The 27,849-nt window shown below is 39.3% G+C and overlaps 1 protein-coding gene across 7 annotated transcripts in view; it reads right to left on the reverse strand.

Moving 5' to 3' along the window:
- Positions 1-2,273: 2,273 nt before the first annotated feature.
- Positions 2,274-27,849, reverse strand: part of NXT2 (nuclear transport factor 2 like export factor 2) — a 72,386-nt gene continuing 46,810 nt past the window's right edge. For 2 of the 7 annotated variants that reach the window (XM_054214239.1, XM_054214237.1), the window contains 6 exons: positions 15,873-16,003; positions 10,538-10,665; positions 9,508-9,581; positions 8,085-8,171; positions 6,720-6,864; positions 2,274-5,852 (listed from right to left, as the gene is read on the reverse strand). In XM_054214239.1, coding sequence (XP_054070214.1) covers positions 5,674-5,852; positions 6,720-6,864; positions 8,085-8,171; positions 9,508-9,510 — 414 coding nt within the window. In that variant the 5' untranslated portion in view covers positions 9,511-9,581; positions 10,538-10,665; positions 15,873-16,003 and the 3' untranslated portion in view covers positions 2,274-5,673. Of the gene's footprint in view, positions 5,853-6,719; positions 6,865-8,084; positions 8,172-9,210; positions 9,452-9,507; positions 9,582-10,326; positions 10,441-10,537; positions 10,666-15,872; positions 16,004-27,849 lie in introns of those variants that run through there. The other 5 variants (XM_054214240.1, XM_054214238.1, XM_054214241.1 and 2 more) reach the window with 5 other exon arrangements.

Here is a 27,849-nt window from a genome sequence, read left to right on the forward strand (position 1 = left end):
AATCCAACAGTTTCTCTCCCCCCTCCTTCCCACTCCAAATGTAAAGTATGTGCAACATTCTGTATTTGGGTCCTACCTTAAAAAAAATGGGCCGACCTTGTGAAAAAGTTTACCCTTCATTACTCAGTTCACAAATAAGGAAAGCACAAGACCTCCTGCCAAGTAACTAACAAAACATCTAATTCTAATTATCTGCTGTTCCATCTGTACCTTTCAATACCTGAAAGAATCACAAGATCTCAGTGAACTGTAGTAATTTGTGATTTAGACCAGCCCATCTATTCTTACAGTTCAACCAGATGTTTAAATAAGATAACATCATGCATCAACTGTAGCTTACACTGGAACAAGATAATACACCATATATACAGATATGCCTAAGTACAATATCATCTACAAGTACTTAAATACACAAATGCAAGTGGCTATATACAGTTCATCTTTTTCCCATAAACATACTGTACCATTTTTTTGTTGTAGTCCACATACTGTTTTAAATTCTGTTAAATCACAAATTAAAGAGGAAAGTGTACCATGGGATAGTTATAAAGGGGAGTTAGGATTCCTATGGGACTCTAACGAACAACAGAACTATCCACTTGAATGAAGCGCTCGGTTCCTTGAAGACTCTCCAATGAAAGCACCACCCCTGCAGCTCAGCCGGGAACTGGAACGCTAGGAAACCAGGTTAGACTGCCCTACTAAGCAGCACTGCCCCAGGGCTGGGAGAAATAGAACAAAATTAAGCCTTTTAGAGTAGCAAAACTTCAGTCCATTAGGAATTCAAGACTCTTAAATCAATTCCATTACGTGTAAGAACTCACAGTGTCCCTATGGATCGTTCCATCCAGACGAGCCTAAGGATTCAGCATGGATGTATTGCGTCCTGAAGAAAAATGTGCTTTAAAACACTCAGAACCCAGGAACATGCTGCAGCTGACAGAAGGTTACGTTGCAGGGCTGGTCGTGTAAGTTCACATTGAGTTCATTCTTACTCTGTTGGCATGAATACACACACCAAAGTACTCCAACACCTAAGAGGAATTCATATTGTGGCATACAGAGACCTCGATAAGTAAGCATTAAGCCCAGCAGCAACATTCATTTATTTTTGTTTATTTTAATAAGTCCCAATACCTTGTGTACTGGTTGGAAACCTTAAAAAAACATGAAGCTGCAAGCCCACTGGGACTGAACTGAATTAGATTGTAAGAAAACAAAAATTAGCAACTGAAATTCAACACACTTTTTTCCATCAACAGTATATTCTAAGGCACCTGTATTACTGATGCAGGGCAAAATGGCCATTTAGTCTTCATAGTCCACTCACTCACTGGACATGAAAGGTAACAAGATATATTTATATTATTAAACTCAGCTTTCTGAAGGAATAAACTGAGCTATCAATGACCTACTGCTTCTGTTAGGATCAGAAAAAAAAAGCTTGTTTAGAAAGACTTAGCTATTCTTTTCTTCAGGCCAGGGGGAACATGGAAAGAGCAATTTCTGGATTCACTTTCAACATAACATGTAAAAATATCTTCTGCTTTGACCCAAACTGTGATTTATTCTTCCCAGTGCTCCTGAACCTTTATGCTACATCAGCTGTCAGAGCCTTGCTGAGGATAAATACAAAAAGTGACTGCTTGCAAAGCCTCACTGAAATCTACACCTTCTAACACAGCAAGAACTTTACAATGTATTTGGCATTGTTTCTAGAACAATGTCTGCTTCCACGCAAACATTAACCTTGCATTAGCATCCTCATCTTTTCATTGCCAGCAGCTAAAAGCTGCTATCTACACTGAGTACTCATTAGCAATCTGATGTTTTAAACAGCAAAATGGAGTAAATCAGCAGAATTATCACATGAACCGTTCCTCATTGAGTGTTTCATTTCTTCTTAACAGAGAAACAGCAAAGGCACAACAATACATTCTCAGTGAAAACATCTATGATCCAAGGATCTGGTATAAATTCTGTTTGACTTCATCCAGGCATTTGTTGGACAGCAGTCTAAACTTCAGTGAATTCTAGAGGGAAAGGTCAATTTGAGATTGTTACTCTAGCCAGCTCAACACAGCTCACTGCTTGACGGTGCTTTTGGTGGGACATTTGCTATAGGGTCGTAATTCCAGACACAGTTTTTTAACACAGCACTGACAAAGAGCTCACAGCCAGCCCGCTCTGCAGTGCCCCAGCGCCATGCCACAACAATCAGAACACATAACTCACACCTAGAACACAAGCAGTAAAGATAAGGAAGCCACAAATTATTTCTTGCACTTTTAATATCACAAGAAAAAACTACTAAAACTTCTAACAATAAAAAAAGCGCAGAACATCAGGTAGGTTTTTGGGTTTTTTTCTTAAATTAATCATAGAAGAAGCCTTAAACAATTTCAAAAAATTACAAAATATATTCAAGTGTGGAAAGTTACTTTACTGATAAAGCAGCATTTCTTCATAATGTGCTTTTCTCCAGTCAGTATGCATATCAAAACCATTGGAACAAATAACTTTTCTCCATTACAAGAAACAGCACAAGTACTTTTAAGTCGATTTAACTGTAGTATGCAAAAAACCAACACAACATAAAACCAGTGACTGTTAAAGACAATACAGGGAACATGCACAAAAGAGAAGACCTATCAAGTCTGCAGTAGCCACAATTCAGGATGTGTAACTGCTTAGCGCTCCAGCGGGCTTTGTTTCACTGACTGGTTGTACATGAGTAACTTGGTATCAAACAGCAAAAAAAGGTAGCATTAACTCCTGTTTGCAGTTTAGAGTCTAAACATGTTCACTCTATAGATGCCCACTGTAAATTTCGGATATTAACAGCAGAGTCAGCAACAGGGAACACAAAACCAGACATATAGTTTTGTACTGAAGAGAACAAAAAGCATTTTTATGTTCTGTTCTGCACAGAAGTTTTAACAAGCCGCACAGAGCTGCAGCATGCCTAACCTCTCCAGCTAGGATGAAGAGATTTTTTGTTTGTGCTGTTACTGTAAAATAATTTACTTAATCTAACAGCTACATTATCATTTCGTATGCTCCATAAAAATAGTTTGTAAAACAGCGTTTTTAACTATAAAGGGCAACAGCTAATCATTGATCTAAAGTGATCCGCACCAATGATGATGGAAATAGGCAGTACACAATTGGCACTTCTCCCAAGGCTGAAGCAATTATGTTCTAACAAATTTCTCTCCAAAACCCCCTGTACAAATATCAAGCCCAATTCCAACTACACATTTTACTAGGAGTTTACACTGGGTTTGTCCAGCTAGGCCAGTTAGTAAGCTTCCTAAGTAGTGCTCCAGGTAGCATTGACTTTTTTTGTTTGAGTTTTTTTTTAATATTAATTGCAGAAGTCAGATTTAAAAGCAGCCTGCATTTGAACAGCATGAAAATAAATGAGAAGAATAACATTTGATTGAAACATTGTCTCAATATTTCAATTGAGACAATTCAATCAAAAATGTTCTATGTTCTAAATCTCCCAATCTGCCTAGAAAAAGCTGAAAAGCTACTATCCAAATTAAAGCATTAATAAAACCAGCATTTATTCCTGGGACAAGCTTATCAGGTACAGATATAGGTGTGTGTTCTGGTGACTGCCTTCAAAGTTCAACAAGCAAATGCTACCACTGCACCCATCACTACATTTCAGAAGTCAAAACCTGTTCAGAATATGCAAAGCAGATCTGTAACACTACTTACATCATCAATGGCAAATTAAAAAACCAGAAAAGCTCATCACGCCACTGCCAGAGTTCAACAATGCTGTATCAGTAACAGGCAAATCTAGGGTTTTCTTTTCAAACTTGTAGAAGAAGAAATACAAATATATGAACCTTGCATATTCTGTTAGGAATACACAGTAATTAAATAGAGTGATCCTTTCTTCACTACATACAGAAATAACACCATATTTACAGTTTTTACAGTTTTCAAAAATTCTGGACTTCCTGCATTGTGTTGCAGGAATTCATATTCTTCAGGTGGAAAAAGTTACACAATAGTTCAGAACATAAACGCTTCTGAACAGACAGGTTACTAATTCTAACTGACTGATGTAAAGACTACAGTGCCTTAAAAGGAAATAAAACCACCCATTCCACCTAAACATCCCATTATTTTGGGGATTATATCGCAAACTACAGATGTTTTAAGATGTTTTACACAAGTTAGATATTGCGCATTTTCACCGTTTTCCCAATCTGAGTCATAAAAACAAGTGAGCTGCAGTTGTAACTGCTTTTGTATTCAGGCTGCTGCTGCCACTGCAACCAGTATTAAGATCAGAGTTGCAAGTTCCCCTCTTGTATTTTCAGTTACAAGCAAGTGTACTTTCACATATATAGCTAAGTTTTGATTATTTTTTTTTTACTCAGCTTAAAATAGAAATGTACCCGTTTGAAACAAATCTGCTGATAGGCAGATTTATTCTTATGTTCCCACAGTAAGATGGACAGTCTTAACCTGCAGTCTTGAGAACTATTTTAAAGCAGACGAAAGCTTTAAACTGCAAATTTAAAGCAGGAGACACAAAAATCCCCAGAATCAGTAACTAAAGGTAATATTTAAAAAGAACATGAAAACTACAGTAAAAATCTGCATAACAGGAAGATGGTATTTGTGTTCAGAGCTGTTCTTCTAAGTCGAAAATAATCAAAGCACCTGCTCTGAATAACAGTACTGAAGAGAAAAACTGAAGGCTTCACAGTAATACACACTTTCAGTGCCACTTATTTACTACGATGTTTCCTGAAAAGACAGTAGGGATTCAAAACTTGCAGACTGAATATGAGAAAAAATAGTCCAAACTTCATAGCAACAGAATTAACAGTTAAAGCAAACAGAAATGATGCAACTGACCTATTACTTATACTGTAAGACTTCAAAAGAAAAATAATCAGTTTGAAGTCCTTCACACGCACGTGACGAGCTGTTGGCACAGGAGCGCTGAATCACTCAGCACACCCTACATACCAATCAATGTACATTAACTACAACTGAAGCCCGAGAAGCTCAAGACAAAAGTAAACCTGATGAGATTTAGTCCTTTCATATCAGAGAAGGTAACATTAGCTTTCCAATGGATTATTTGAGAGATTACATGCACAGCAGCTGTACTTGCTACTTTCACAAACAGTAGAAATCACTGTCAGTGCTTCCCAGCCTCTTACAACCAAGAGTAGGTAGCTTTGAGAATTCTATCTACATGCCACAAGCATCTGCAAAAGAGGAAAGATGCTACTGTAAAAACAGATCTTTTCAAATTGAAAAAATAACGTTTGGTCAGAATTTTACATTAAGAGGATTTTGTGTTCAAATAGTAGAGTTTCAGCATTCGGGATTACATACAAGAAGTCTGGAAGTGGCAGCACCGCTGCATGTAAGGCATTTTAGGAATGATTCCAACACAGCTCACTGCCTTCGGCATTTTATTAAGTTCAACTAACACGAGCAACCTCCCACATTTTAAAATTGTTTTCTACTAAACCCGTGGTCACTGGGATCAACCCTGAAACACATGCAGGCTTTCCATCACGACAGACGCAACATGAAGAGCGGGCGTTTCCCCTGCATGGAGAACGACTGTTCATACAGCTAACTTCAACATGTCAAGTGCGAGAGGTCACTTCCCGTCACCAGTCCTCACTAACTGGCCCAGTCCTGAAAGCGGAAACAGTCACTGGCGATCTTCCACACTGTGTTGGTAGGTGTGGCTTGTGCTGTCAGCAAGAAGTTCTGATTGAAGTAGCGCTGCTTGTCGCCATCAAATTTTACCGTCCCACTTGTCACCACGAGGACTGTCGTCTGGCCTTGAGTAGCTTGCTCTTCACAAGGAGAAAAAGTATAAAGAAAACAACTCAAAGACTAACAGGTACAGAAATGGAAATGTACATAGAAATTTCATTTGATTCTGGTTATACTAGTTATAGGCTAATAACTGGTTACACATCCATGGAAAGCACAGATTTGTTGCATCATTTCTATACAGACAATGGTGTATTTGCTCGCCATGGCTTTTCTATTTTCATTTCGTGTTCATTTTAGAGCACTATAACAAACAATTGAGTTTTTGCTTCGAATAAGCTCTCATTATTTGAGATACGCACATAGATTTATATTTAGCAAGTTGCATACACTTTTCCCCCCACTAGTAGAGATTCTGTCAAGTGTGCTTGACCACAGGCTTTTTCTTTAGTTATATTCCCAAAAACATCCATTAGAAGTAATTTATGAACTTCTCAATTATATAAGCCTTTCTTTAGCAGGTGTTAATCAGAAATCTAAAGTACTCAGCATCTGTTCTAGACATAAAGAAATCAAAGTACATACAAGATAACGATTTGTTTCACATTATACTGCAGGTCAGTATCAGGGGCTACAGCAGAGGTCTCTTGACTCTTAAGACATCATTAAGGACAACATAAGCTGACTTTTTCAATACATGAAAATACATCACATCTGAATACGATCTTAACAAAAACGTCCTTAAAATATTTTACCAGACATGAGAAAAAGTGTGGAGTTGCTGCATCTCTTGATTTGTGCTTTTTTGATGCACAACTTGACATTTCAACCCTCAGTATTTTCTCCAAGCTTGTTCCAAAAGCAGTATTAAACACATTATAACTGCAGTTCACTTTCAGCAGTTATAGAAATTATTTATAAATATATAAATTTTAATACAACCTTACCATGAACAGGCTGGCAGTCCAACACATTAACCTGGAATTCACTAGACGGCAACATTTCGAAAAATTTAATCAGTTCTTCTTGGCCGGACACCGCATTACCATTCCAAACCAAAGTTGCTTTGTCCAAATAAAGTCTTGTTAAAGCCTGAGTGATTATGAAAATACACATTTGGGGAAAATGTGTAAATGCATACAACTGACAACACACAAAACAACGTTCTTTGAATCCCTATGTTGTGAATTATCGATTTCATCTGTTACTTTGACAGATAAAATGCCCTCCTGAAATATTATCTCCTTTTAACAATCATTGGGCTCCTGAGCAATTATTAAAACTAACTGAAACATATTCTCCTTTGTAAGCTGCATAGTGACTCAAATACCCCTCCTTTAACCAAGCTAGTGATAGAACTGAACTAGTTGCTAACAGGATAGCACTACCTTTCCAGAATATGTTTATTGCTGATTTTTTATTTTTTTTTTGGGGTGGGGGTGGGGTGGGGTGGGTGACAGGGGAGAGGAGGGAGGTGGTGGTTGGATGTGCACAAAACACATATTATGTCAGGAAAGTATGATTTCAGGTTAAAAAAAAGAAGAAAAAAAAAAGGAAAAAAGTAGTGAACAAGACCAGGAAAAGTGGAAACTCAAAAAGGACAGTTATCTGCAGCAGCAGACCAGAACTTCCCCAATGTTTGTAAGGGGCAACAGTTGAGTAACTGCCTAGGTCTCCTTCAAGCTGTTTATACATCTCTGCCTAACCTACTTATGCACAAAGTGACTATGAAGTAAAACGCAACTGCTGATATTTTCACATAATCTAGAAGTTTTTAAATTACAATTATAGTACATTTAAAATTCCAAAGAACAATCCCCACAGCTCTCTTTTGGTGCAAATACCTGTTACATGATACCACATCAATGTGGTCCGTGAAAACTTTCAGCAACAGAGCGAGCTGTTTCCACATTATCCTCAGGGACCCCTGAAGACTCCCAGAAACAGAAGTGACAACTGCTAATAAAAGCAGTTTGGAAAAAAATAAGCCAAATCCTGACCTCAGAGACAAATAAAACAAGTTTCATCTGCCTGTACTGACCAAATCCTGTACCTATAAAACATAGTTGGACACAAACTGAACTGTTACCATGAAGAAGTTTAAGGCACTGTCTAAAAGGGCCCCTTTTACAACAATGCTGAACAGTGACACAAAATCCTCTGCAGGGCAGTCTAAGAGGAACAGAGGTCTCAACCTGGCCAATACAATACAAGGTAACCAACTTTCAGGTGCTTTCAAGTCTAATGCTGGTTAGAAAAACAAGCAAAAAATACACAAGACAGTTCTAAGAATTGTCAAAATATCTACATACCCTTCTTCTTTTATCCATTGTCTCATAATAAATGTTGACAAATTCATCTGCAGCTCTACAAGCTTGATCCACGTAGGTTTTGAAATCCTAGAGAGAAAAAATGATACCAAATTACTTAAGTGAGGCAATTTTATACAACCTAGTCATCTATGCAACTTCTCTAGCAAGTCACTTTGGTTGGTCTTTTCCATCCTCAGTGAAAGATGATGTCAAATAATGTTGAAATTGATTCAAAATTGTTTTTCTACTTGCAGGAGGTACCAGCTTTTAGCCAGATGACAGTTTTAGGATTCATTTTGAATGCTGATATATTTATTGTATTTAAATTTTAAATAATTACATTCAAAAATGGGCTGCAAGTGGTGTGAACATGCAAGCACTCAGTGCAAATGTTTGTTGCTGTGATGGCTGTTCTGAAATAAAGTTAAGGAACACGACTTATTCAACGTATTTCTGAAAATTAGCAAGAACCCCATCACACTGCCACCATTAAGTCTTATTTTTTAAAACACCTTTATATACATATATAAAATGTAGTAATATATATAATTGGATAGATAGATAGATATAAAAATGAGAGAACATGCACACACGCTGAATGTATTCCAGTATCAATCACTCTAGTGCTACATCCACAGATAAAAAACAAACACTCCTCACATCTCATTATTTTCCTTAGACTTTTTATTCAGTCAAAGGTAACAGCCTTTCTTGTCACATCACTGCACTGGGATCTCATTTGGTTATTTGTTCAGCTCTTGACCTCTCACAGACCCTGAACTGTGACATCCTGGAAAGCAGTGATTCTGAATATCCTGTCCATACATCTATAAAACTGCGCTTGGTTCTACTAAGATATTTTGTTGAACATATTAACATTTATCATTATTCTATTTCAGCATTATATTTTATATATTCACACCTCAATCAATACTTCACAATTTAACTGCTTACATCTTCTTGGCAGTCCTTAATGAATACACACCAGAACTACTGTGAATTCCTCCAGTATCACCACAAAACCCACTTCAATTCAGAGAAACCTCCATGCTGCAAAATAATTACTGGCCTATCAAATAATCCCTGCTTCCTCCACAAAACCAAATACTCTCATGTTACTACGTACCATTCTTCTGATCTCGCTCTGGAAGGACATGAGCCTGCTCTTCACTTTCCTATCTTCTCCATCAACTTCTGAACCCACAGGCCAATTCCAAACAAATATGACAAAGTAGTCTTAAAGATGCTGTATTCTAGCAAGTGCCAAGAGACGCTCTTTGGCACCAGGAGACAAATAGTATTAGACCTCACACTAAGGGAGCAGTGATTATAACTTGGCCTGTTACGTTATTTAGAATAGATGGTTGTTACCTCTCACTTGCATGCACACACACACTTTCTATCGAGCAGCCAAACATATTACCATTTAGCTACCAAACAGGCATGAGGGAGAGCATTAGAGAAACACCAGGAGACTGGAATGAGCTGTTAGGGCACCTGCAATATAAGTCAAATGGAAAATATGCTTTGTTAGTTTTTGTTAGAACTCCAGAAAAGTTCTTTATAGCCACAGCCCAGAACACATGTTGAAATTCTGCAAACAATTTAGACTGGAAGAAAATTCTGGCGGTCATCTGTTCCAAATCCCTGCTCAAAGCAGAGCCAACTTCAACGCTTGATCTACTGCCAGCGTTAGACCTGATTGCTCACGGTCCTGCCTACAGGCATGTTTTGAACATCTCAGGGAACGGAGATGTCACAGTTTCTTCGGGCTCCAGTTTCAATGTTTCACCACCTCACTCAGGAATCCTTCCTAGTGTTTAACTGGGAAACCATACTTAAAAAAACTAACAAAAAAAAAGTCCCCCTTGAAGACTGCTGACAATTCCAAGCAGCCAGCCAACCCGCATGGGCCCTGCAGATGGTCTCTGTAGAACACGGTTGTTCCTCACACCAACCACTGCCAGCCTTAGGCCTCTGCACAGGGAGGCCGTGGACGCTGGGGCAGAAGGGACCGAAGCCGCAGGGAACCCCGCTCTGCCCGGGGCCCGCCGCGGCTGACGGGCGGGCGGAAGGAGCCGCGTACACACACCCCGCACACACACCCCCCCCTACCCCGCGCTGAGGGCTCCCACCCGCCACCGCGGCCGGGACACGGCCTGACAACCCCGGCAGCCCCTCCCGCTCCCCCGAACCGGAGCTCCCACCGACGACGCCCGCCCCACCGCGCCGGCGGACTCACCACGGCGGAGGCCATGGGGAGGCCAGGCCAGGCGGGCGCGCGGCGCATGTGCGCCGCGATACGACACGCCGCTTCCGGCCGCGCGCGTCCTCCCGCGAAACCCTTCCGCCGCGGCGGGGGAAGCGGAAATAGGGGCGAGAAGGAGCGCGGCGCGTGTCCCTCCCGCCGCCGGCGCCGGCCGGGCACAGGAGGGACTGGAGCGCAGCATTACCTGAGTGGCCCCGCTGTGGCAATAATTAGCGCGGTGGTCTTCGTCCTGCTTTTCCTAACGGCGATGTTGGTATCGTGTCCCGAAAGAAGGACAAGGACAGCAGGTGTCCCCTCCTTCGTGCCGTCCAGCTATATGAAATTATATTTTTATGAATAAAGCCCCTTGGGTCTGGGTATTTCAACATCTTCCAGAGTTGTGGAAATGTTCAAGAAGTCTTACTGTGCTTTGCTACAGATGGTTAATGGTATTTAAGTGATCTGTGCATTAGCTTGTGAACGCAAACAAGGATAATGATGCCTCCTGTACCCTGGTCAATGACCAGTGTGGGACATTGCACAATGCTGAGTCCCCCACTGGTGGCACAAGGGCCACCTGCTGTCATAGACCGGTTTGGGTTGGAAGGGACCCTAAAGATCATCCAGTTCCAGCCCCCTGCCCTGGGCAGGGACACCTCCCACTAGACCAGGTCTCTCAAAGCCCCATCCAGCCTGGCCTTGAACACCTCCAGGGATGGGGCAGCCACAGCTTCTCCGGGCAACCTGGGCCAGTGCCTCACCATCCTCAGGGTAAAGAATTTCTTCTAATACCTGATCTAAATTTCCCCTCTTTCAGTTTAAAACCATTACCCCTTGTCCTATCACTACCCTCCCTGATCCAGAGTCCCTCCCCATCTTTCCTGTAGCCTCTTTAGGTACTGGAAGGGGCTCTAAGGTCTCCCTGGAGCCTTCTCTTCTCCAGGCTGAACAACCCCAACTCTCTCAGCCTGTCTTCACAGCAGAGGTGCTCCAGCCCTCGGATCATCTTTGTGGCCTCCTCTGGACTTGCTCTGACAGGTCCATGTCCTTCTAATGCTGTGGCCCCAGAGCTGGACACAGCACTGCAGGTGGGGTCTCACCAGAGCGGAGCAGAGGGGCCCTGTTGTGGCCACTGCAGACACGTTGTGTCTGCACAACAGCGGGTGTAAAAATAGGTCAGTGCATGAGCACTGTGCCCTTCATTTCACGTACACTTTAGATCTCTCTCTCCTTTTCCTACGTGCAGCTTTTCTCCCCATGGCTGCTGTCGCTCACGGGCTGCCACCGTGGGGAAGAAGCCGGGTAAGGGCATGAAGGAAACTTGTGCTGTTTTCCTGGAATGAGCCGAGTCATAAGTCTGGCTGGTGAAATCTTCACCGTGCAGTGAATAATGGGAAAAGACGAGACTCAAGGGGCCTGCAATTAATTACTAAAGATGATGTGCAGCTGACTGGGAAGAAATCATGTAGTGAAGGTGACAGGCACTCTGGGGATGAAAGGTGCGTCTGTGACAGGGCTGCTGGGAGAGGACTGAGTTTGGGTCAGGGCATCTGGGGCTGTGCCCTTTGCTATACGGGATCGCATCCAGTGGTGTCAGCTGTGTGCTCATTTGTCAGTGCTGAGTCGGAATTGTGTCACTGTGAAACAGCATATCCTGAATTAACAACTGCTCAACGAAGATTGTGTAGTACAAAAGTTCAAACATCCTCCCCTTTGAAATCTCAAGTGTCACTACATCACCATATTATCTATTTGCCTCAAATTAATAAAAGTGTTTCATAAAACCTCTCTCATGTAAAGAAGAGCGATCATCAATTTCCAAATAAAAAAGCAAGGCACTGAAATTATATAGGATTTGTTCAAGGTCACAAAGGGAGACAACTGCAGAACTGAAAACTGCAACTCTTATCTTCAGCATATAGTTTAAGATATATCAGTGTAAAATTTAAAAAGAGTCACTCCCATCTGATATGTCCATTATCTAGTTCATGTTTATTTTCATCATATTTTCATCACAATATGTCTAAAAAGGTCGTGTCATTTCCTTTTCTATAAATCGGATTTGTAGGAAATGACCACTGTAAATCCTAGTGGACCAAACAAATTATATTTGTGTTATCACAGGGACTGTGAACAATCCAGATGAAACAACAGAAAGAAGTGTCTGTAAAAGCATTACCGCTTCATTTACTCGCATGCATCTGTGAAACCTGGAAGAGTAACAGGCTTAGCACATGCCTTGTTGCTGTCAGACTGTGCGAAGTTCTTGGTGTCTTTCAAACACATTAAACTAGGGATCCGACAAAAAAAACTTGTAAACTCTCATTTATCAATGGCTGCTCCAAAAAAAAGTAATGTATAGAGAACAGAATCACAAATAGTAGAAACCGAAGGAGCTAATTAGTTCACAAGCCTTCTTTCTGTCAGGTCAGGATTTTTCTCTACATATTATACTTTTTCATCCAGAAATACTTGACACAGTGGGTTCATTATAGTTTCTTTGGCAACAGTTAATCAGAAGAACACTTCTCAGCAGGATTCAGTGCAGACTCTGCACTGGAAATGAGGAAGGTAGATAATCTGAAAATTCTCTATGCCTTTTGCCTGCCTGCCTTAGTGCTGGTCATTATTCAATAAAGGAACATATCAAATGGAAGGTGAATTGAAAACATGGGTATGAAATTCATTCTCAGCCACTTCTGAAGATGGCATAAAATTTTGGATATCATTTTAGAGTAATAACGTCTTGTTGATAGCAGCTAACTGGGGAAAACAACAAGAAGAAAAATTCTTCCTTAACACCACGCAGTATGCAAGACCTGGCTCAAAATATGGTGAAAGAGGCACTCAGTAGCTCACAACAGTGGCCAAAATGTATTCAGGTATAAACTTCTTGGAAAAACAGAGGAGAAAAAGAAAACCACCACTCCAATATTTAATTAAAAAAATAAGAACAGCAAGAAACGTAAAATATTTGCAGGTGGTGTGGAAACTGCTTAAGGACATTAGAAATATGGGATACTCAGAACAAATGCATACCACTTAGCAGACATGCTTTACAAAAAAACAAAAAAAGTCCAGGATGCTTAATACAGGCCAATGTAGAGAATTAGAAGAACAGAGACATCCTCCAAAAAATTGTTTCCAAATGGAGAAGAAAACCATAAAGTTTGGCTAGTAAGATTTAAAAAGGAAGTAAGGCAAATCAGAAACATTTTACTAAGGCAGAAACACTATGAATGAAACCCATTTTCAAATACATGAAAAGCAAGAAATCTTGCCAGAAAATCTGTAAGGCCAACAAGTGATCAGGCTGCACCAAAAGAAGATGAGGCCGTAATTGAAAGCTAAACAAACTCTTCATGTCTTCATCACCATGAGGGAGTTTATAAAGTATCTTATATTAGAGCCTTTTTTGAAAGGGAATGAAATGGAGGATCTGTCATGAAGTGGAATGCCAGTACAATGGGAAGTGGCAAATTTCAGGCCAACTTTCTGAAAAAGCTCCAAGATGGACCTGTAAATCTGATGTTTGTCCTATGCAAATTGGTAGAAGTTATACTAAAGAACAGAATTGGTAGGTCCTTGTATAAACAGGACATATTAGGGTAGACTCAACATAGTTTTTTAAGGAGAAATTATTCTTTGCAAATTTTTTAGTTCTTCAAAAGAGACAAGAATCATGGAGGTAAAGAGCTTTGCTAGTGAACAATTCCTCATCCACTAAATGATTTTTTTAAAATTCCAGATTTTGCTAATCCATGATTCTAGAATTATCATATTTGGATGATGTACGGTAAGTTTTTATATGAAACAGTTTATATAAATGTAAAACTTGCAAGTACCATTCCAAATGATGTTAGTGGAATAATAGGGTGCTCTGCTTACCTTCTCTCACTTCTTTACCCAACCCAGCTACTAGCAATCTTTGTCGATGCTTTGCTGGCATTTTTTCTGATTGAGCCCTATCAGACTTCCAGAACACTAACCTAAATCTGACTCCCTGAAAACACATTTTCTTTAGTTAGAAAGTATCATTTGCAAAGGAAATGAAAGAGTCTGTCTGAAACATATCAAAGATTTTGTGCAAGACTCCTCCTTCAGTTGCTCTCCCTTGAGCAAGCCTTTAATTTGCGTGTTTAAAAGTAGTACGAGCAGACACTTTGTGTTGAACACGTTACAGCCATAATGCATATTGTCCAAATATTCCCTAAATATTTCCTAAATCCTATATTTTATTTAGTTCAAGTAACAACCAAGTGTAACTCAAAATATCTCTTTAAAATCCCAAATATTCCTAACAGTTTCTCAGCCTTCATCTCCAGTACCTCAAGCCAACTCACCCATGGTCCCCAGCCCCTTATATTCCAGCAGGAACATCTAAGAAATGCCAGAATGAATCAGCAGCAATTGCACTGCTCTCCCATGCAAAGTTCAAGCAGTTTACATCAAGATGACTCATCAAAATACCTTCGCATCTGAAGATGGTTCCTAGGATATGCAGCTCCACTAACACCCACTTACCATATGGAAGGGAAATTTTGAGTTAGTTTAGATCTTACAGACCAAATCAGAGGCAAAAGGTGTAGCTTTGTTGAAATAGCTGGAATGGTTCTTGTGAAACACAGTACTCTCAACTTTTGTTAAAGTTACCAAAATGTGTAGTAATGTTACTCAGATGTATAGAGGTTTAAGGAATTGAATCCCAAAATAAGGGAAGCAACTGACAGCAGCCAAATCCAGACTGGTTCTGATTAATGCGATGCCTATGATGCTGGATCATGATTCAGTGTTTAAGCGTTTTGCATGAGCAAGGGCTGAATGAGAACTCAAAGACTTGATCCATTGATTTTAATGGGACCTGGCAGTAGGTCTCAGGTGCTCGGCACATTCACGCTTTGACCTGTACGCTGAACACAAAAATAGTGCTAAATCTGGAGTCTGGATTTATTAAACGACAGCAGACTTACGAAGGTCTGGTTTGGCCAGTCCATTCTCAACATAAAAGGCATGTTAATCTGGAGAGACCCAGGCGGAACCTGTGTTTGTTGTAATCCTATGGGGACTCTGGACTATGCACCACTCCACCTTAAATACCTGTCATACCAGAACTGGAGGAATGTAATGACTCCTATCCTGATAAATACCCCTCTTGTTTTTTAAAGAAAAACAGGACTTGCTATATATTGAAGTGATAACTGCTCCACTGACCCACTGCGATATGGTGAGATCAAGTACAAACAACTGTTCTATTTTAATCCATGTCAAAGCACTCACGAGTGGGGATAAATTTTCAGAACAGGTCAGTTCAAAGTGTCACCACAGTTGCTAGTTAAAGAAATTTTAAAATCCCATTCATTTCATTAGGTAATGAAACAGTATTTGAGCTCTTACGAAAATCTGGCCATATATAAGTAACACCTAGGTAAACACATTTGTATTACAGTGGACTCCACGATAGTTAAATGTAGCAAGCTGATAGCTGAAGGATGTATATGTGCACACAGACAAGTGTATATACTACAGAGAGGGAGTCTCACCTTTAAGGCTTGTAAGGCAGTTCTGTCTGCACTTGTCCTTTTATCTCAAACTTTTAGTCTGCAATTTTGATCATGGCTTCAGCAGTATAATTGTATTCCTTGGCAGTGTAGTATCACCTCCCAGTTGTGTCCTGTATAAACAAAACAAAAATGTTGCAATTAGCCATTATGAAGAAACCTAAAGTATGAAATACCTATACAATGCCTTGCATCATACACATCAACTGAGAAGTTTGTACAAGCATCACTTGCAGCACATAACCATGGTTTTCTTTAACTTGTGTGCGGCTGAACCTGCACATTCCATAATCATTTCTCATCAGTGCTGCAAGCACTGCAGTTGCAATAGTTCAGCAGATACTTTTTCCCATCTCCATCTAGTACTGCTCAGTTTTCACTAAAGCCTGGAAAGAAGACTGTCTTTCTTGCATCCAGTTTTCCTTTTACATAACTTGCCTTTACAAAACCAGATTGCATTCTGAGGAAAAACTGGGTATATAAAATACTGTGAAGCATCTCCAGTTTTGGAGCACTAGTAAAATGAGCCCAATTCTCGACCTCACCCTAGGAGACATTCCTCAGGCTCGGAGACAGAACAAGATGACTTTAATTTCAAATGGCAGTAACACTTTGCTTCCCAACTTATGGAAAACTTGAAGGAAAAATATGAGCTACAACATGGAATCTGAAAAAAAAGGTACCGTGAGACTTGAGTATCAGATATTTATGGGTAACAGAAGCTGGCAAATTATTTCCTTTTCTGTTGATATTTTCAATAAAAGCAGCATTTTTTAAAGTCAGAAACACAAACGAGAAGGAAGTTTTGTTTGTGAACAAATTTTCATGTGATTTTGGTCAAAAGCAATATTGCTTCCCAATTTTCAGGTGTCTTTTTTTTTCCATAATATATTTTCTCCTTCAGAAAAGAAAGCCATCAGCCATTGGTACAGTCTAATTTAGCTTAAAATCAAATTTCATTAAAAATAAATCTTTATGAATAATTTTTGGATGAGCTATAGATGGAGCACTAACTGCTCCACATTATAGATTTAATAGAACTACTGAGCAAAGTTCACGCAGATGAGAAGGGCCTGCAGGGCTAGAATTACGGTTTATATGTTGTCTGAAATTGTTAGTTCAGGTCAGCTTGTAGCATATTCTGAGCTCAATTTACATTTGGCTCAGACTTGAATGCTGGGCATCAGTAGGTAGGCCACAACAATTAACTGGTTAGTGGGATGACTTAACAACAATCAAATGCTAAATAATATTTCTCCAGGCCAAATGTACCTGTGACCATTTAAGGAATCATCTTCTAGTGAAGAATTATTTACTTCCAGCTGGAAGTGTTCTGTCACTTGTTTTTTTTTTTTATAAATGGGAGAGTTACAAAAATCCTATATCATTATTAATGGAGTACATGCCTTCAGATTTGCCTGAAAATGTTTTACTTTTATTCCCTGAATGCTGTAAAATATTTATCGTTGTCTGAGCATCTGAACTGTGGCTCTATGATCAGTTGATCTGGCACAATAGCTCTGCAGCAGTGAAAGCAGCGTACCTTTCTTTCCGACTTTCCCTGCTCTCTGTATTACCTGCTCCCTCTGTTCTGACTATCACCTTTTGCAGACCTAATTTAATTAACTAAAACTGTGGAAGATGCCACCTTTTCTTACCCTCTATATACTTGGCAAGCTGAACTGGATCAAAGAGTGGTCTTGCAAGCCATAGTTGGCAAATAAAAGTACGTAGTTGGAGTTTATGGCTGGGATGGGAAGGGGAGGGAGGGAAAAAGGTGAGAAAAGCACCACCACGCTGTTATGCCAACTCATGCCATGCTGTGAAGCGATACCTTGTGTCTGCCACTTGAATTTGATATACGTGCAACCCACTGCCAAAAAAATGTGGTCCCATTTTTTCTCCTGTGCTGTCCTCACTTGTGCATTCCCATCACTTCGTTTCTGCCTGCATTTGTGTAGATACTGGCTGAGGCTGATCAAAGAACTGATCTGGCTGAAAATCATGCTCTTGTTGGATTGATTTTCAGTTCTTTTCCCTCATCTATACTGGGAGAAGGACGCGATGGAAGTGTACGCTTAGGGCTGGCCCTTCTGGCAGCAGCAGGCACTTAGGTCAGCTTACAGCAGCCACGGAAGCACACCCAGCAAGTCAAGAAGTGAATGAAAAATAAAACTGACTGCAGAGGTTTACAGCCAAGCTGTGAAAACTGTGAACATCAAGCAGGCAGAGGAAATGGTTTAGAAATTATTGCAGTATTGTAGTGTTCTTTTAAGCACTACAAGTTTGTATAATGGGAGCTCTCCTAGTTAGAGAGGTGAGGGTATTTTCAATACTTACATATGCATGAAATCTATTTTGACAGTGTATCTGACCACCTGGAAGCCTAATTTTATCTAAATTTGTACCTGAGTAACCATATATTTTTAATGTGATAGCATCAACACAGTGAAAGTACACTCCTTAACTCCCTGCAGACCCTGATGCTTGTTGGCACATCTGCTAAACAAACCCCTTCCGTCACTAGACAATAACTCACACTGAGAGCACACATAAACTCACTGAAGTCCAGGGTGGTCTCTCCTAAATGTTGAACACACTGAGCTGGTAATTTTAATCTCACATCAGACTAATCAGGAATTATTTAGTAAAGGAAACGACGCTGGAACGTGGTAAATCAAACTCACTGTTTTCACTTTGGGAATGTGGATAGCAAAGAGTACCGATGAAAGAGAACTCTAAGTTACAGATTAATTAGGTTCTCACCCCCAAGTATAAACAGCTAAATTGTTTCAGGGATATAAAATGGAATCTGTTTTGTTCTTCTTCATTACATAGATTATGACACATTGATTGGAAAAGAGTCAAATTTCATTGGCAAAGCCAGTACATCTATTTTTATCTATTGAGTTACTTGTTAATTTATGCAGGAAAGATGTTGTATTGGACTTTACAACTTGCTTCTCTTATCCCAATAGCTTGCTAACTTACATTCCACAAGACCCATCTATATATCTTTGATATAAAGCTTAATGAAATCAACAAACTAGATCAGTGGAGCATATTAATTCTATACAAAGGTCTTTAGTCTCTAGAGAAGGAACAGAAATCTTCACTGAAACAGATTCATCCTCATCTAGTAGTCTATTTCTGTGGTCCTGTGCACGGGCAGAGTAAAGCAAAGCCAAAGCCCAAAGAGAAATGGGCTGTATGAATGCCTGGAACTACCTAAATAAGTGCGATAGTCACTAGTTGTCAATAATGACAACTGAAAGCAAGAATCCATTAAGTGACTTACAACACAAGACCACCCCAAAACATTGACTTATATACCTTTTGCTTCACAAATATTTGAAGAAAGATAGTTGGAAGGCAACCTCATGTCAGTGGCACGCTTAGACAAGAGATATAAAACCACAAACCATGGAAACGAGAAACAGAAATCACTTATCACCTCTTTTTCTGATTATATTTTCAATGCTTCAATAATATTGATTGTTCCTGACAGATATACAGATCAGCAGATGGTGGGACACTGTTGTTATTTTGCAGCAATGATCCATTATTTTACAGTTTGTCATCAACATTTTACAATGTACTTTTTAGAAAAGGGCTTATTTAAAAGAAAAAAGCTTTATCACATTATTGTCTCTTCCAGAATGTTTTACAAATAAATGTAAAACTACTAGGAGTATTCAGTGGGATTCAATCAACAAAATGTTCCTTCTTTTCCCCTTTGATATTTAAGAAGGTGAAGTGTTAGAAATGTTTTCTCATTTTAATGAGGCAACACTTGTTACTTGCTAAAAAAGCATACTCTCTGCTCAGTGTTGACTGAAACCCAGCCTAGGTTTTGAATTTGTCCTAAAACCTGGAAGCAAAAGAAACTATTTTGACCTGAGTACCTCTGTACATGTTTTGCATGTACAATACAAAACAGCACTGTTAATACAGGTGGGTTTGGATGACAGTTCAGTACTCTATGCTGACTTAAACTGCAAGGACAGCGGTACTGAGTGTTCCCTTAAGTATCAGTAGTCAACTGTTAAAGCAATGGCAAAACTCCCACTAAATCTAATGGAAGCCAGATCTCGCCTTTGGTTTGTTTTGTCTAATAACGAATAAACAAAGTTTCTTCAAAATGTAACTTTAATCACTACCTCAGTTACACAGCCTCATTGCTCAGGCTCCAGTTTTAGCAGATATCGTGGCTAAATGTCAAACAATTCCATCAGCTCTTTGAAGACAAATATTAGACAGAGACTGCATCTGAAATAAGTTCCCTAAGCACCATTCAATTAACCTACTTGGCTACAAGGTGATGCAAAAATCAATATTTTGTAACAGATGATTGTGTTTCAGATGAAACTAATCAATAGGCATCAGAGCAATTTCAAATCAAAGACAGAAACAAAGTTAAAATACCAAGCAGTTTAGGCACCAAATGTATTGCAACTTAAAATAGCTCGTATTGCAACTTAAAATAGCTCCATTATTTTGGGCAGAATATTTCCCCAGTCACAATTTCAACAGATCATTGCTTTTATTAAATTGTTTATAACTTTTCTAAAATAAAAATAATTACTGTCATTTTGTGAGAACTCACAAAACAGGTGCGAGTCCCCATTGTTGGTCCTGCAACAGCTGTGAACTGGAACTGTGCAGTGGGTTTCCTCTGAGTATATCAATCTGAATAGACCTGAATATTTGGAATTTTCCTGTTTGTTTTTCACAAGCAGTTTTCCTCCCCCTAATCCTTCTAGTCTTGTACCTATATAATGAGATGAAAACAACAGGAGACACAGCTCAGAGCCCGTCGCATCAGCGAGTGTGCTATTTTGTACCTACAAATGACTCAAGGAGACATTAAACATGTCGGTGAAACAAACAGAAACAAACACGTCTGCTTGAACAATAAGAAGTTTCTTATTCACTAGCCTTTTAACAGGAAGGGTTATCAGTAATGAAGAAGAACTGTAGAAAATGAGATGATTCTCATTTGTGTTTTCCTTTATACAATAAATTTACTGAAGTAAGAGATAGGACATGCAGAAACACTTCCAGTGAATTGTCTTGGTTCCATAAAATCATTGTCACACTTCTTGCCAGTGGGCTAGTTCTCTTTGGTTGCACTAACAATTTTCTCTCTGGCAGCCAAGTGCATTAATAAATTACTTTCTATGCTTAGTGGGGAGAAGGTAAACATTTTTTCCAAATAGATAACCCCAATATGTTACATATGGGTTTCTTTGCATGCAAATTCTTTACCTTGGTAGGGCACTGTGAAGGCAACCCCCGCTCTACCCTTCCGTTGAAGTGTAGAGGTGGGATAGCCATGGTGATTCCCGAACTGGTGTCAGTGTCACACCAAGGATCATCTGTCCTCCCCAGTGACAAAACAGTAAGTCTGTCATCTTTGCTAGTGAAGACCTGCATGGAGGATACCATCTACTCCTCTTTTCCCCCAAATATTCTCAGCCCGCAGACAGAACAAAAGTGAAATTTAAGATCTGATTGTGAGTGCCCCTCTCCCTCCAATCATTTTAAGGAATATCCATTAAAACAGCGATGGTTGGTCCCAAAGATGAGAAGAAGGGCAAAAGCAAGCCCAGACACAAGTTTCCCTTTTACTTCTAATCTTTTACAGGTTCTATTTCTTTATGGAGGCCCAAAGTGAAGTCGGCGTATAACCACTTACATAGCGGCTTAACGTCTTTTTCTATAGCCAAGCTATACCCTTTGGAATGGATCTCTTCTAACAGACAGCACCTCAATCTTCCCACAACACTTTTACTGCATTTACCAAATACTCAGTAGGATGAATTCTCATTACCACTACAGTTATTAATAACAAACTCTGCATTGCTGCAGTGTGAGTACTGATTCACCACAGAACACTACATCTGATTATTAACTGCCATGATTGTACTAGTCTGACAATGAGGAATATATTTTAAAAACATAGTAGTAAGCATGGGGGGAACACAAGCTGGAGTGATTTATAAGAACCTCTATGATTTTATCACCAAACAGCCAAGAAAGTAAATATTCAGAAAAAAAACAGCCCTAAGACATTTTATAAATTGTTTTTCTGCATTCCTTCAGAGTTTATATCAAAGCAAGGAAAGGGATTACCATTTCCCCATGTCGCTGTTCTCTTGCGAAGAGGTTTAAGGATACAAAGATTCTCTACAGAAAGAAGGCCAGACCAACTGAGTCAGAAACATGAGGGATTTCCTAGATGACCTTTGGATTTGTATTTCAAGATTATTTTGCAGGGATTCTCTGAGAGACATGCTTTTCTTTTAGCACCTAAGACTGATCAGATAATACGATAATTCACGGTACTGGTAATAGGCTGTAGAACCTTACACATTTAAACCTCCAGTCAAATCCATCCAACTTATTCAGGGACCTATGTGGCATTTATTATTGATCCTAGTCCAGTTCTCAGGAAGTAGACAATTTCCTCAATAAAGGTTCAGTCATTGTTGCACCTGGCACAGTGTCCCAATCAGGAAAATGAAGATACAGATAAGTGATCTATAGGTAAATTGCTCTCTCTGCTTCTGGACAACTTAAGAATACCTAAAAAACGAAGTACAGGAAAAGCGAGTATCTCCTGCAATCATGTTTTTAAAAATCAAGGTGAATATGCTCATAGAACTATAACAGGCTGTGTCCATTAATTCTTATCTATTAATAATCATTGTAAATCCTCTCGCTGTTATTTAAATTTCAACACATTAATGCACCATTGCACAAAAAATAGTTTCTTAACGATTGAGAGCAGAGCATCCAAGAAACTGGTAGAAGGGCCATTAAAACAGTCAAGAATAAACCAACATGCCAATGCTCTGTTGATTTATTCCAGAGCGATGCACCTGGACCCACCAGCTGTCTTACCTATTCCATCTGGAGCAACAGCTGTTTGCTCGATAGTTGTCATATTGTCTGACACAAACAATTGCTTGTTAAATTTGTCATCAGTGATTCTCTACAGGGTTTGAAATACTGGAAAATGTTACATTTTGTTCCTGTCCTTAGGTTTTGAGCACTTTTTTTACATAATGTGCAGAGCTCCCGAATGGGATTTTGTGCAGCTGTTCAACTCTAGTCAAAATTACAGGGCCTGTAGCATCTCCAAAAAGGTCAAGTTGAAGGTGGCTCACTGTGAGCTAAGGACACCTAAGTAAGGAGACGTGGAAAGTAATGTTTAGCTCATCAAATGATGTGGCAGGGAAGCTGGAAGGATCTGGTCAGATAGCCAGGCTAAGAACATGAGACTAACAAATACATTTTGTACAAACCATGGGGGAGAAGGGAGAGGGAAATTCCAGATCATGGAAAGCATGGAAGATGTTACAACAGTCAGGGCTGAGGAGTGATACAACAGTCAGGGCTGAGGAGTGACCTTACAGAGTCATAGCTGTGGGGAAAGAAGAAATATGTTTATTAGAAATGTCATCAGGAAATGTTTTGCATGAAGCAGTGGAATTTCAATACTAGACGAATGAACCAGCACGTTATTACAGGATTGAGCAACAGGGAGGACTGTGGTGTTATTTCCTGCGAAGAAGATATTCAACAGGAAATGAAGCAACATTGTGTGATAGGAGAATGCTTAGAAATGGAGAGGTAGACCTGAAAAACTTTCAAGCACAGACAAGCTTTGAAGATGAGAGTTGATGAAATCACCATACAGATGTGCGTAAGAAGAAAATGTGGAAACTGAAGACAGTCAGGTAATATCTCTGAAGAAGTGAGAGAACAGAAGTGTACCCATCAAAATAGATGTTTCATGAACTGTAAGAGATAAGCACCAGCAGTGAAGGTAATGAAAAAAGTATATCAAAATGCATCCTGAAAAAAATGCTTGTAAAGTATATCCCAATGGGTAATAATAGAATCAGTAAAGCACATAATGGACAGGAAATCTAGTTAGCAGAGATAGTACCTGCCAGACCATTATCCACCTAATTACTTCTTTGTATGTAGTGTTTGTAGCACAAAAGAATATGGCATGAATGAAAATACTCAGCATGTTAATTTAAACTGCTCACAACATACAACAAATCAACAGACACAAAAACTCTCTTCAAAAAACCTTTCCACTACCAGCATGCACGATCAGGAGCGTGTGTGTTTTATGAAACTCTAGGGCAGAGAGTGTACGCTACACAACCAGAATAGCCCTGTCCTTGAAAATCACCCTCTTTCCTCTCAGCTGTACGCATCCATGGCTTGCTCATGCCTCATAACAGATTTGCCTGCTTTTTTGGACTAAACTAAAGATTACAGAATACTATATAGACAATTTTTTAAATGATCCTTTTTGGCTCAACAATGCGGACTTATCATAATAAGTCTCTCAAAATGTTATTCCTCCAAAAATGGGATCCAATTAAACAACATGCTCAAGGATTTTTAAAGGGGAATCTGTGGTGTAAAGGAACATGATCAAAAATAAAGAGCAGATACCCGTGTCTCCATCATCCAGTTTAAGAAGGGTAAGTCTTTTACTGAACTTAGGTTGAATGATCCCGATCTTTAAATTCACTGAATATAGCAAAGACAGAGACAAAGAAAGACAAAGAAAACCCAGTTGTTTTTTCATTGACATCATGGTTCCTCCTCTCACCGAGAGGTGGCACCGGAGCAACACCCTGTCGCAGTCCTCTCCCCACCACGCACTAGAGATGGCAGCGTTGCGTATTTCCACACTCCAGTAATGATTTATGAGGTCAGACACGGGCTAAACATTCTTAGACTACCAAGCGGTATATGGTTTGTGACTGAGGTCAAACACCAGGGTAATATTTAGACATCACAGGTCAGAGTAAAGTCTAAAGGACAAAATTTGGTGCAATCTATTTACTTTCTACCAATGGAGGAACTTTGGTTTTGAAGAGTAAGGAATGAAAAACCGGAAGATGTATTTGTAAATGTTCACGATCATAGGCAGACGTGCATATTTATTTGTGGACAGACATGTGGCTTTCAGTTGTCAGGGTACTCATTTTTAATGTACTGATCACACCAAAACACTGATGAAACACGATCCCGGATAGTAGGTGTCAGAATGTCTTGTCCCAAAACTACGAAAATTTAGAGCACTTTTATTCACTTTAGATGGGTACCTGAAAGCCTTCTTATTTTGCCAAGATTGTAAAACCTTTCAGACAGAGATGTGACACTGATAAAAGTCAGAAAAGCTTGTTCTTACAAACTACATTTACCGCTGGCAACCCACCAGCTTAGCCAAGTACTCAGGCTTCTCAGCACCAACTGCGTACCTCTGCAAAACTAGTAATAGTAATTCAGGGTAGTATAAATCTTTTAATTCCAAGCACAGCGCTATATTACTGGGAGAGCAAAGGAACCAGAAATCTCACAGACTCCGACTGGGGCGTCTGCTGCAATCTGGTAGATTTTTGATGAAATGATGATAAGAACCTGCAAAAAATCAAACAGATGGACTCCTCTAGAAGGACAAAGAAATGATACTTGTGTCTTTAGTGAAGATTGCCGTTCATTATTAAAACATCCATTCTGGAGATAGAAGGAGCAAAAGGAGCGGGACAACGAATATTTGTGTAAAGGTCTGGCAATATTGTAGAATATTTTTTCTTTTTGGAATTCAGCAGATTGTACAAAAGGTTAGACATTTTCAAGAACATTATGGGGGAATGTTCCTGAATATCAAAATGTTTTCTTAAGCTACCTAAAAGAGGCTACACACATCCCACACAGAGCTACAGCTTTTTAGTATATTAGGTCTCTGTCTAACATCCTAGACATGCAAACGAAATAAAACAGCATTACTGAAATTTGGAAATCACATTGTAATAAAGGATCTTCAAAGTAGATTCTTTATTGTACTGTACACAGACAGTACCTTTGAGTGTCTCACAAATACAATTAAAGGAAAAGTATATGAAAATAATGAAAAAGTGAATTATTTTTATATTCACAGATATTTGGAATACGATTATGTGACACTTAAGTACAGAATCAGAACAAATGCTTCCAAGTTCTTTTTCAACTTCAAGCAGAAAAACAAGAAGGTAAAATGACAGTAATGTTATAGAACCATAGAATCATGTAGGTTGGAAGGGACCTTTAAGATCATCGAGTCCGACCATCAACCTAACACTGCCAAAACCACCACTAAACCGTGACCCTCAGCACCACATGTACATGTCTTTTAAATACCTCCAGGGATGGTGATTTCACCACTTCCCTGGGCAGCCTGTTCCAATGCTTGACAGCCCTCTCTGTGAAGATTTTTTTCCTAATACCCGTCTTAAACCTCTCCTGGCGCAACCTAAGGCCATTTATGCATCTTAGCACACTCAGCTGCCAAAAAAGAACAAAATACGCTTAAATTCACAATGATGATAAAAATTAAAGTGGGCTCTGGAACATGGAATAGCCTGATAGATTAATACACAAGGGGAATTTTGGCAGTATTTACAGCAGATGCTCTGGACATTAAAGACTGTTGTGAACCAAGGAAATTTTGTCATTGATCTGTGAAGGCTTCTATATGCATTGAATACGTACTTCTATCTCCTTCTGCAAAAAGAACACCTCTTCCTAGCAACTTAACTCAGGTTACAACGCTAGTCTTTTGCCAGAATGAGTCACGGCCATTGTGCACTGGGAGCAGCACTCACTGGTGCCCTGGTGTATTCAGCAATGTTCTATATTAACCAAGACCGTGAGTATTAGTGTCAGTTGCTTTCTGGTTGGTCTCATTTGAGGAAGGAGACAGAAATGTGCACAAGGGACATGTTCTAATTTTTATTTTTAGACAGATCTTTACAACCTTGAAAAGCTATCAAGAAAAAAGAAGCAGCCAGTGCTGTAAACAAACTCTGAACTAGAAATTCTAAGGCAATTCTAATTCGGCCAGTAGGGTCAGGGGACTGCAAGGGGTCTGTGAAGTAAAATGCATGGGGCTTCCTCAATTCCATTTTTGTAATATCAGAGTCTCCTCTGACTACAGATGTCTCGTGCAGCCATCCACCTGCATGTAGGTACCATCTGTGAAAAATCTCACCCGTGAAAAATCTCAGTGTCAATTGCTTTACAAATCTGTCTGACTTCTGAGACCGTACATATACAGGTCAGAAATATTCAGCATCTTAAAGCAGGCAATGAGAAATTTTATCTTCACTTATATCCCAGTGAAGACTTAACTATAATGATAACATGCTGGTTTACATGGAAGAAGGTTTAGAGGATAAGATGCTAGAAAGAGCAAAGTTTTGTCGATTCTCTCAGGCTACTTTAAATTGTTTTCTTATAGCAGCTTGTTGGGATTCTTTACAGCAATTAGATGCTTGTATAAAATGGCAATAAGCTTAAAAAAAAGTCTGACATGGACTATATTAGCTTCCAGATAAATTTCTGTGAATTTTGCAGTGATAGACCCAAAGTCAACTGAGTTACACTGGTGTACCAGTGTGGATGTTTTAATGGACAATTTAAAACAAATTAAATGATTAATGATTTTAGGCTTAGGGTAGGTGCATGTAATGTCTACTACTTTGAGAATGGAATTTTGTAGATAAAATGTAATTTATTAACATGAACAACAGTTCTATCTTCCTGCATAATGTTCTAGGATGTAGACATAACTGTCAAGCTCTGAAAAGGAATTACATGAGCAATAGATTCTTCTGACCGCCTCCCTCCCTCCACCTATTTTATTAAAAACAATTCACTAGTCTGGTAAAAAACCACGTGGATTACTCGTGGTGATGTGGTGATGATACTTCAAAATAAATAATTGTAGTTAAGTTTTCAACACGTAATCCCAAGTCTATATACTACTTTTTTAATGTGTCTTAGACTAAAGTCATGGACAGAAGGATAGGCTATTTTGGGAAAATTCTAGCTGCAAAAAGGTGCTGCAAAATAACATAAACCCTTGAATAATAATAAATTTGCC

Source organism: Rissa tridactyla, chromosome 9 (genome assembly GCF_028500815.1).
Source record: "Rissa tridactyla isolate bRisTri1 chromosome 9, bRisTri1.patW.cur.20221130, whole genome shotgun sequence".
Lineage (NCBI taxonomy): Eukaryota > Metazoa > Chordata > Aves > Charadriiformes > Laridae > Rissa > Rissa tridactyla.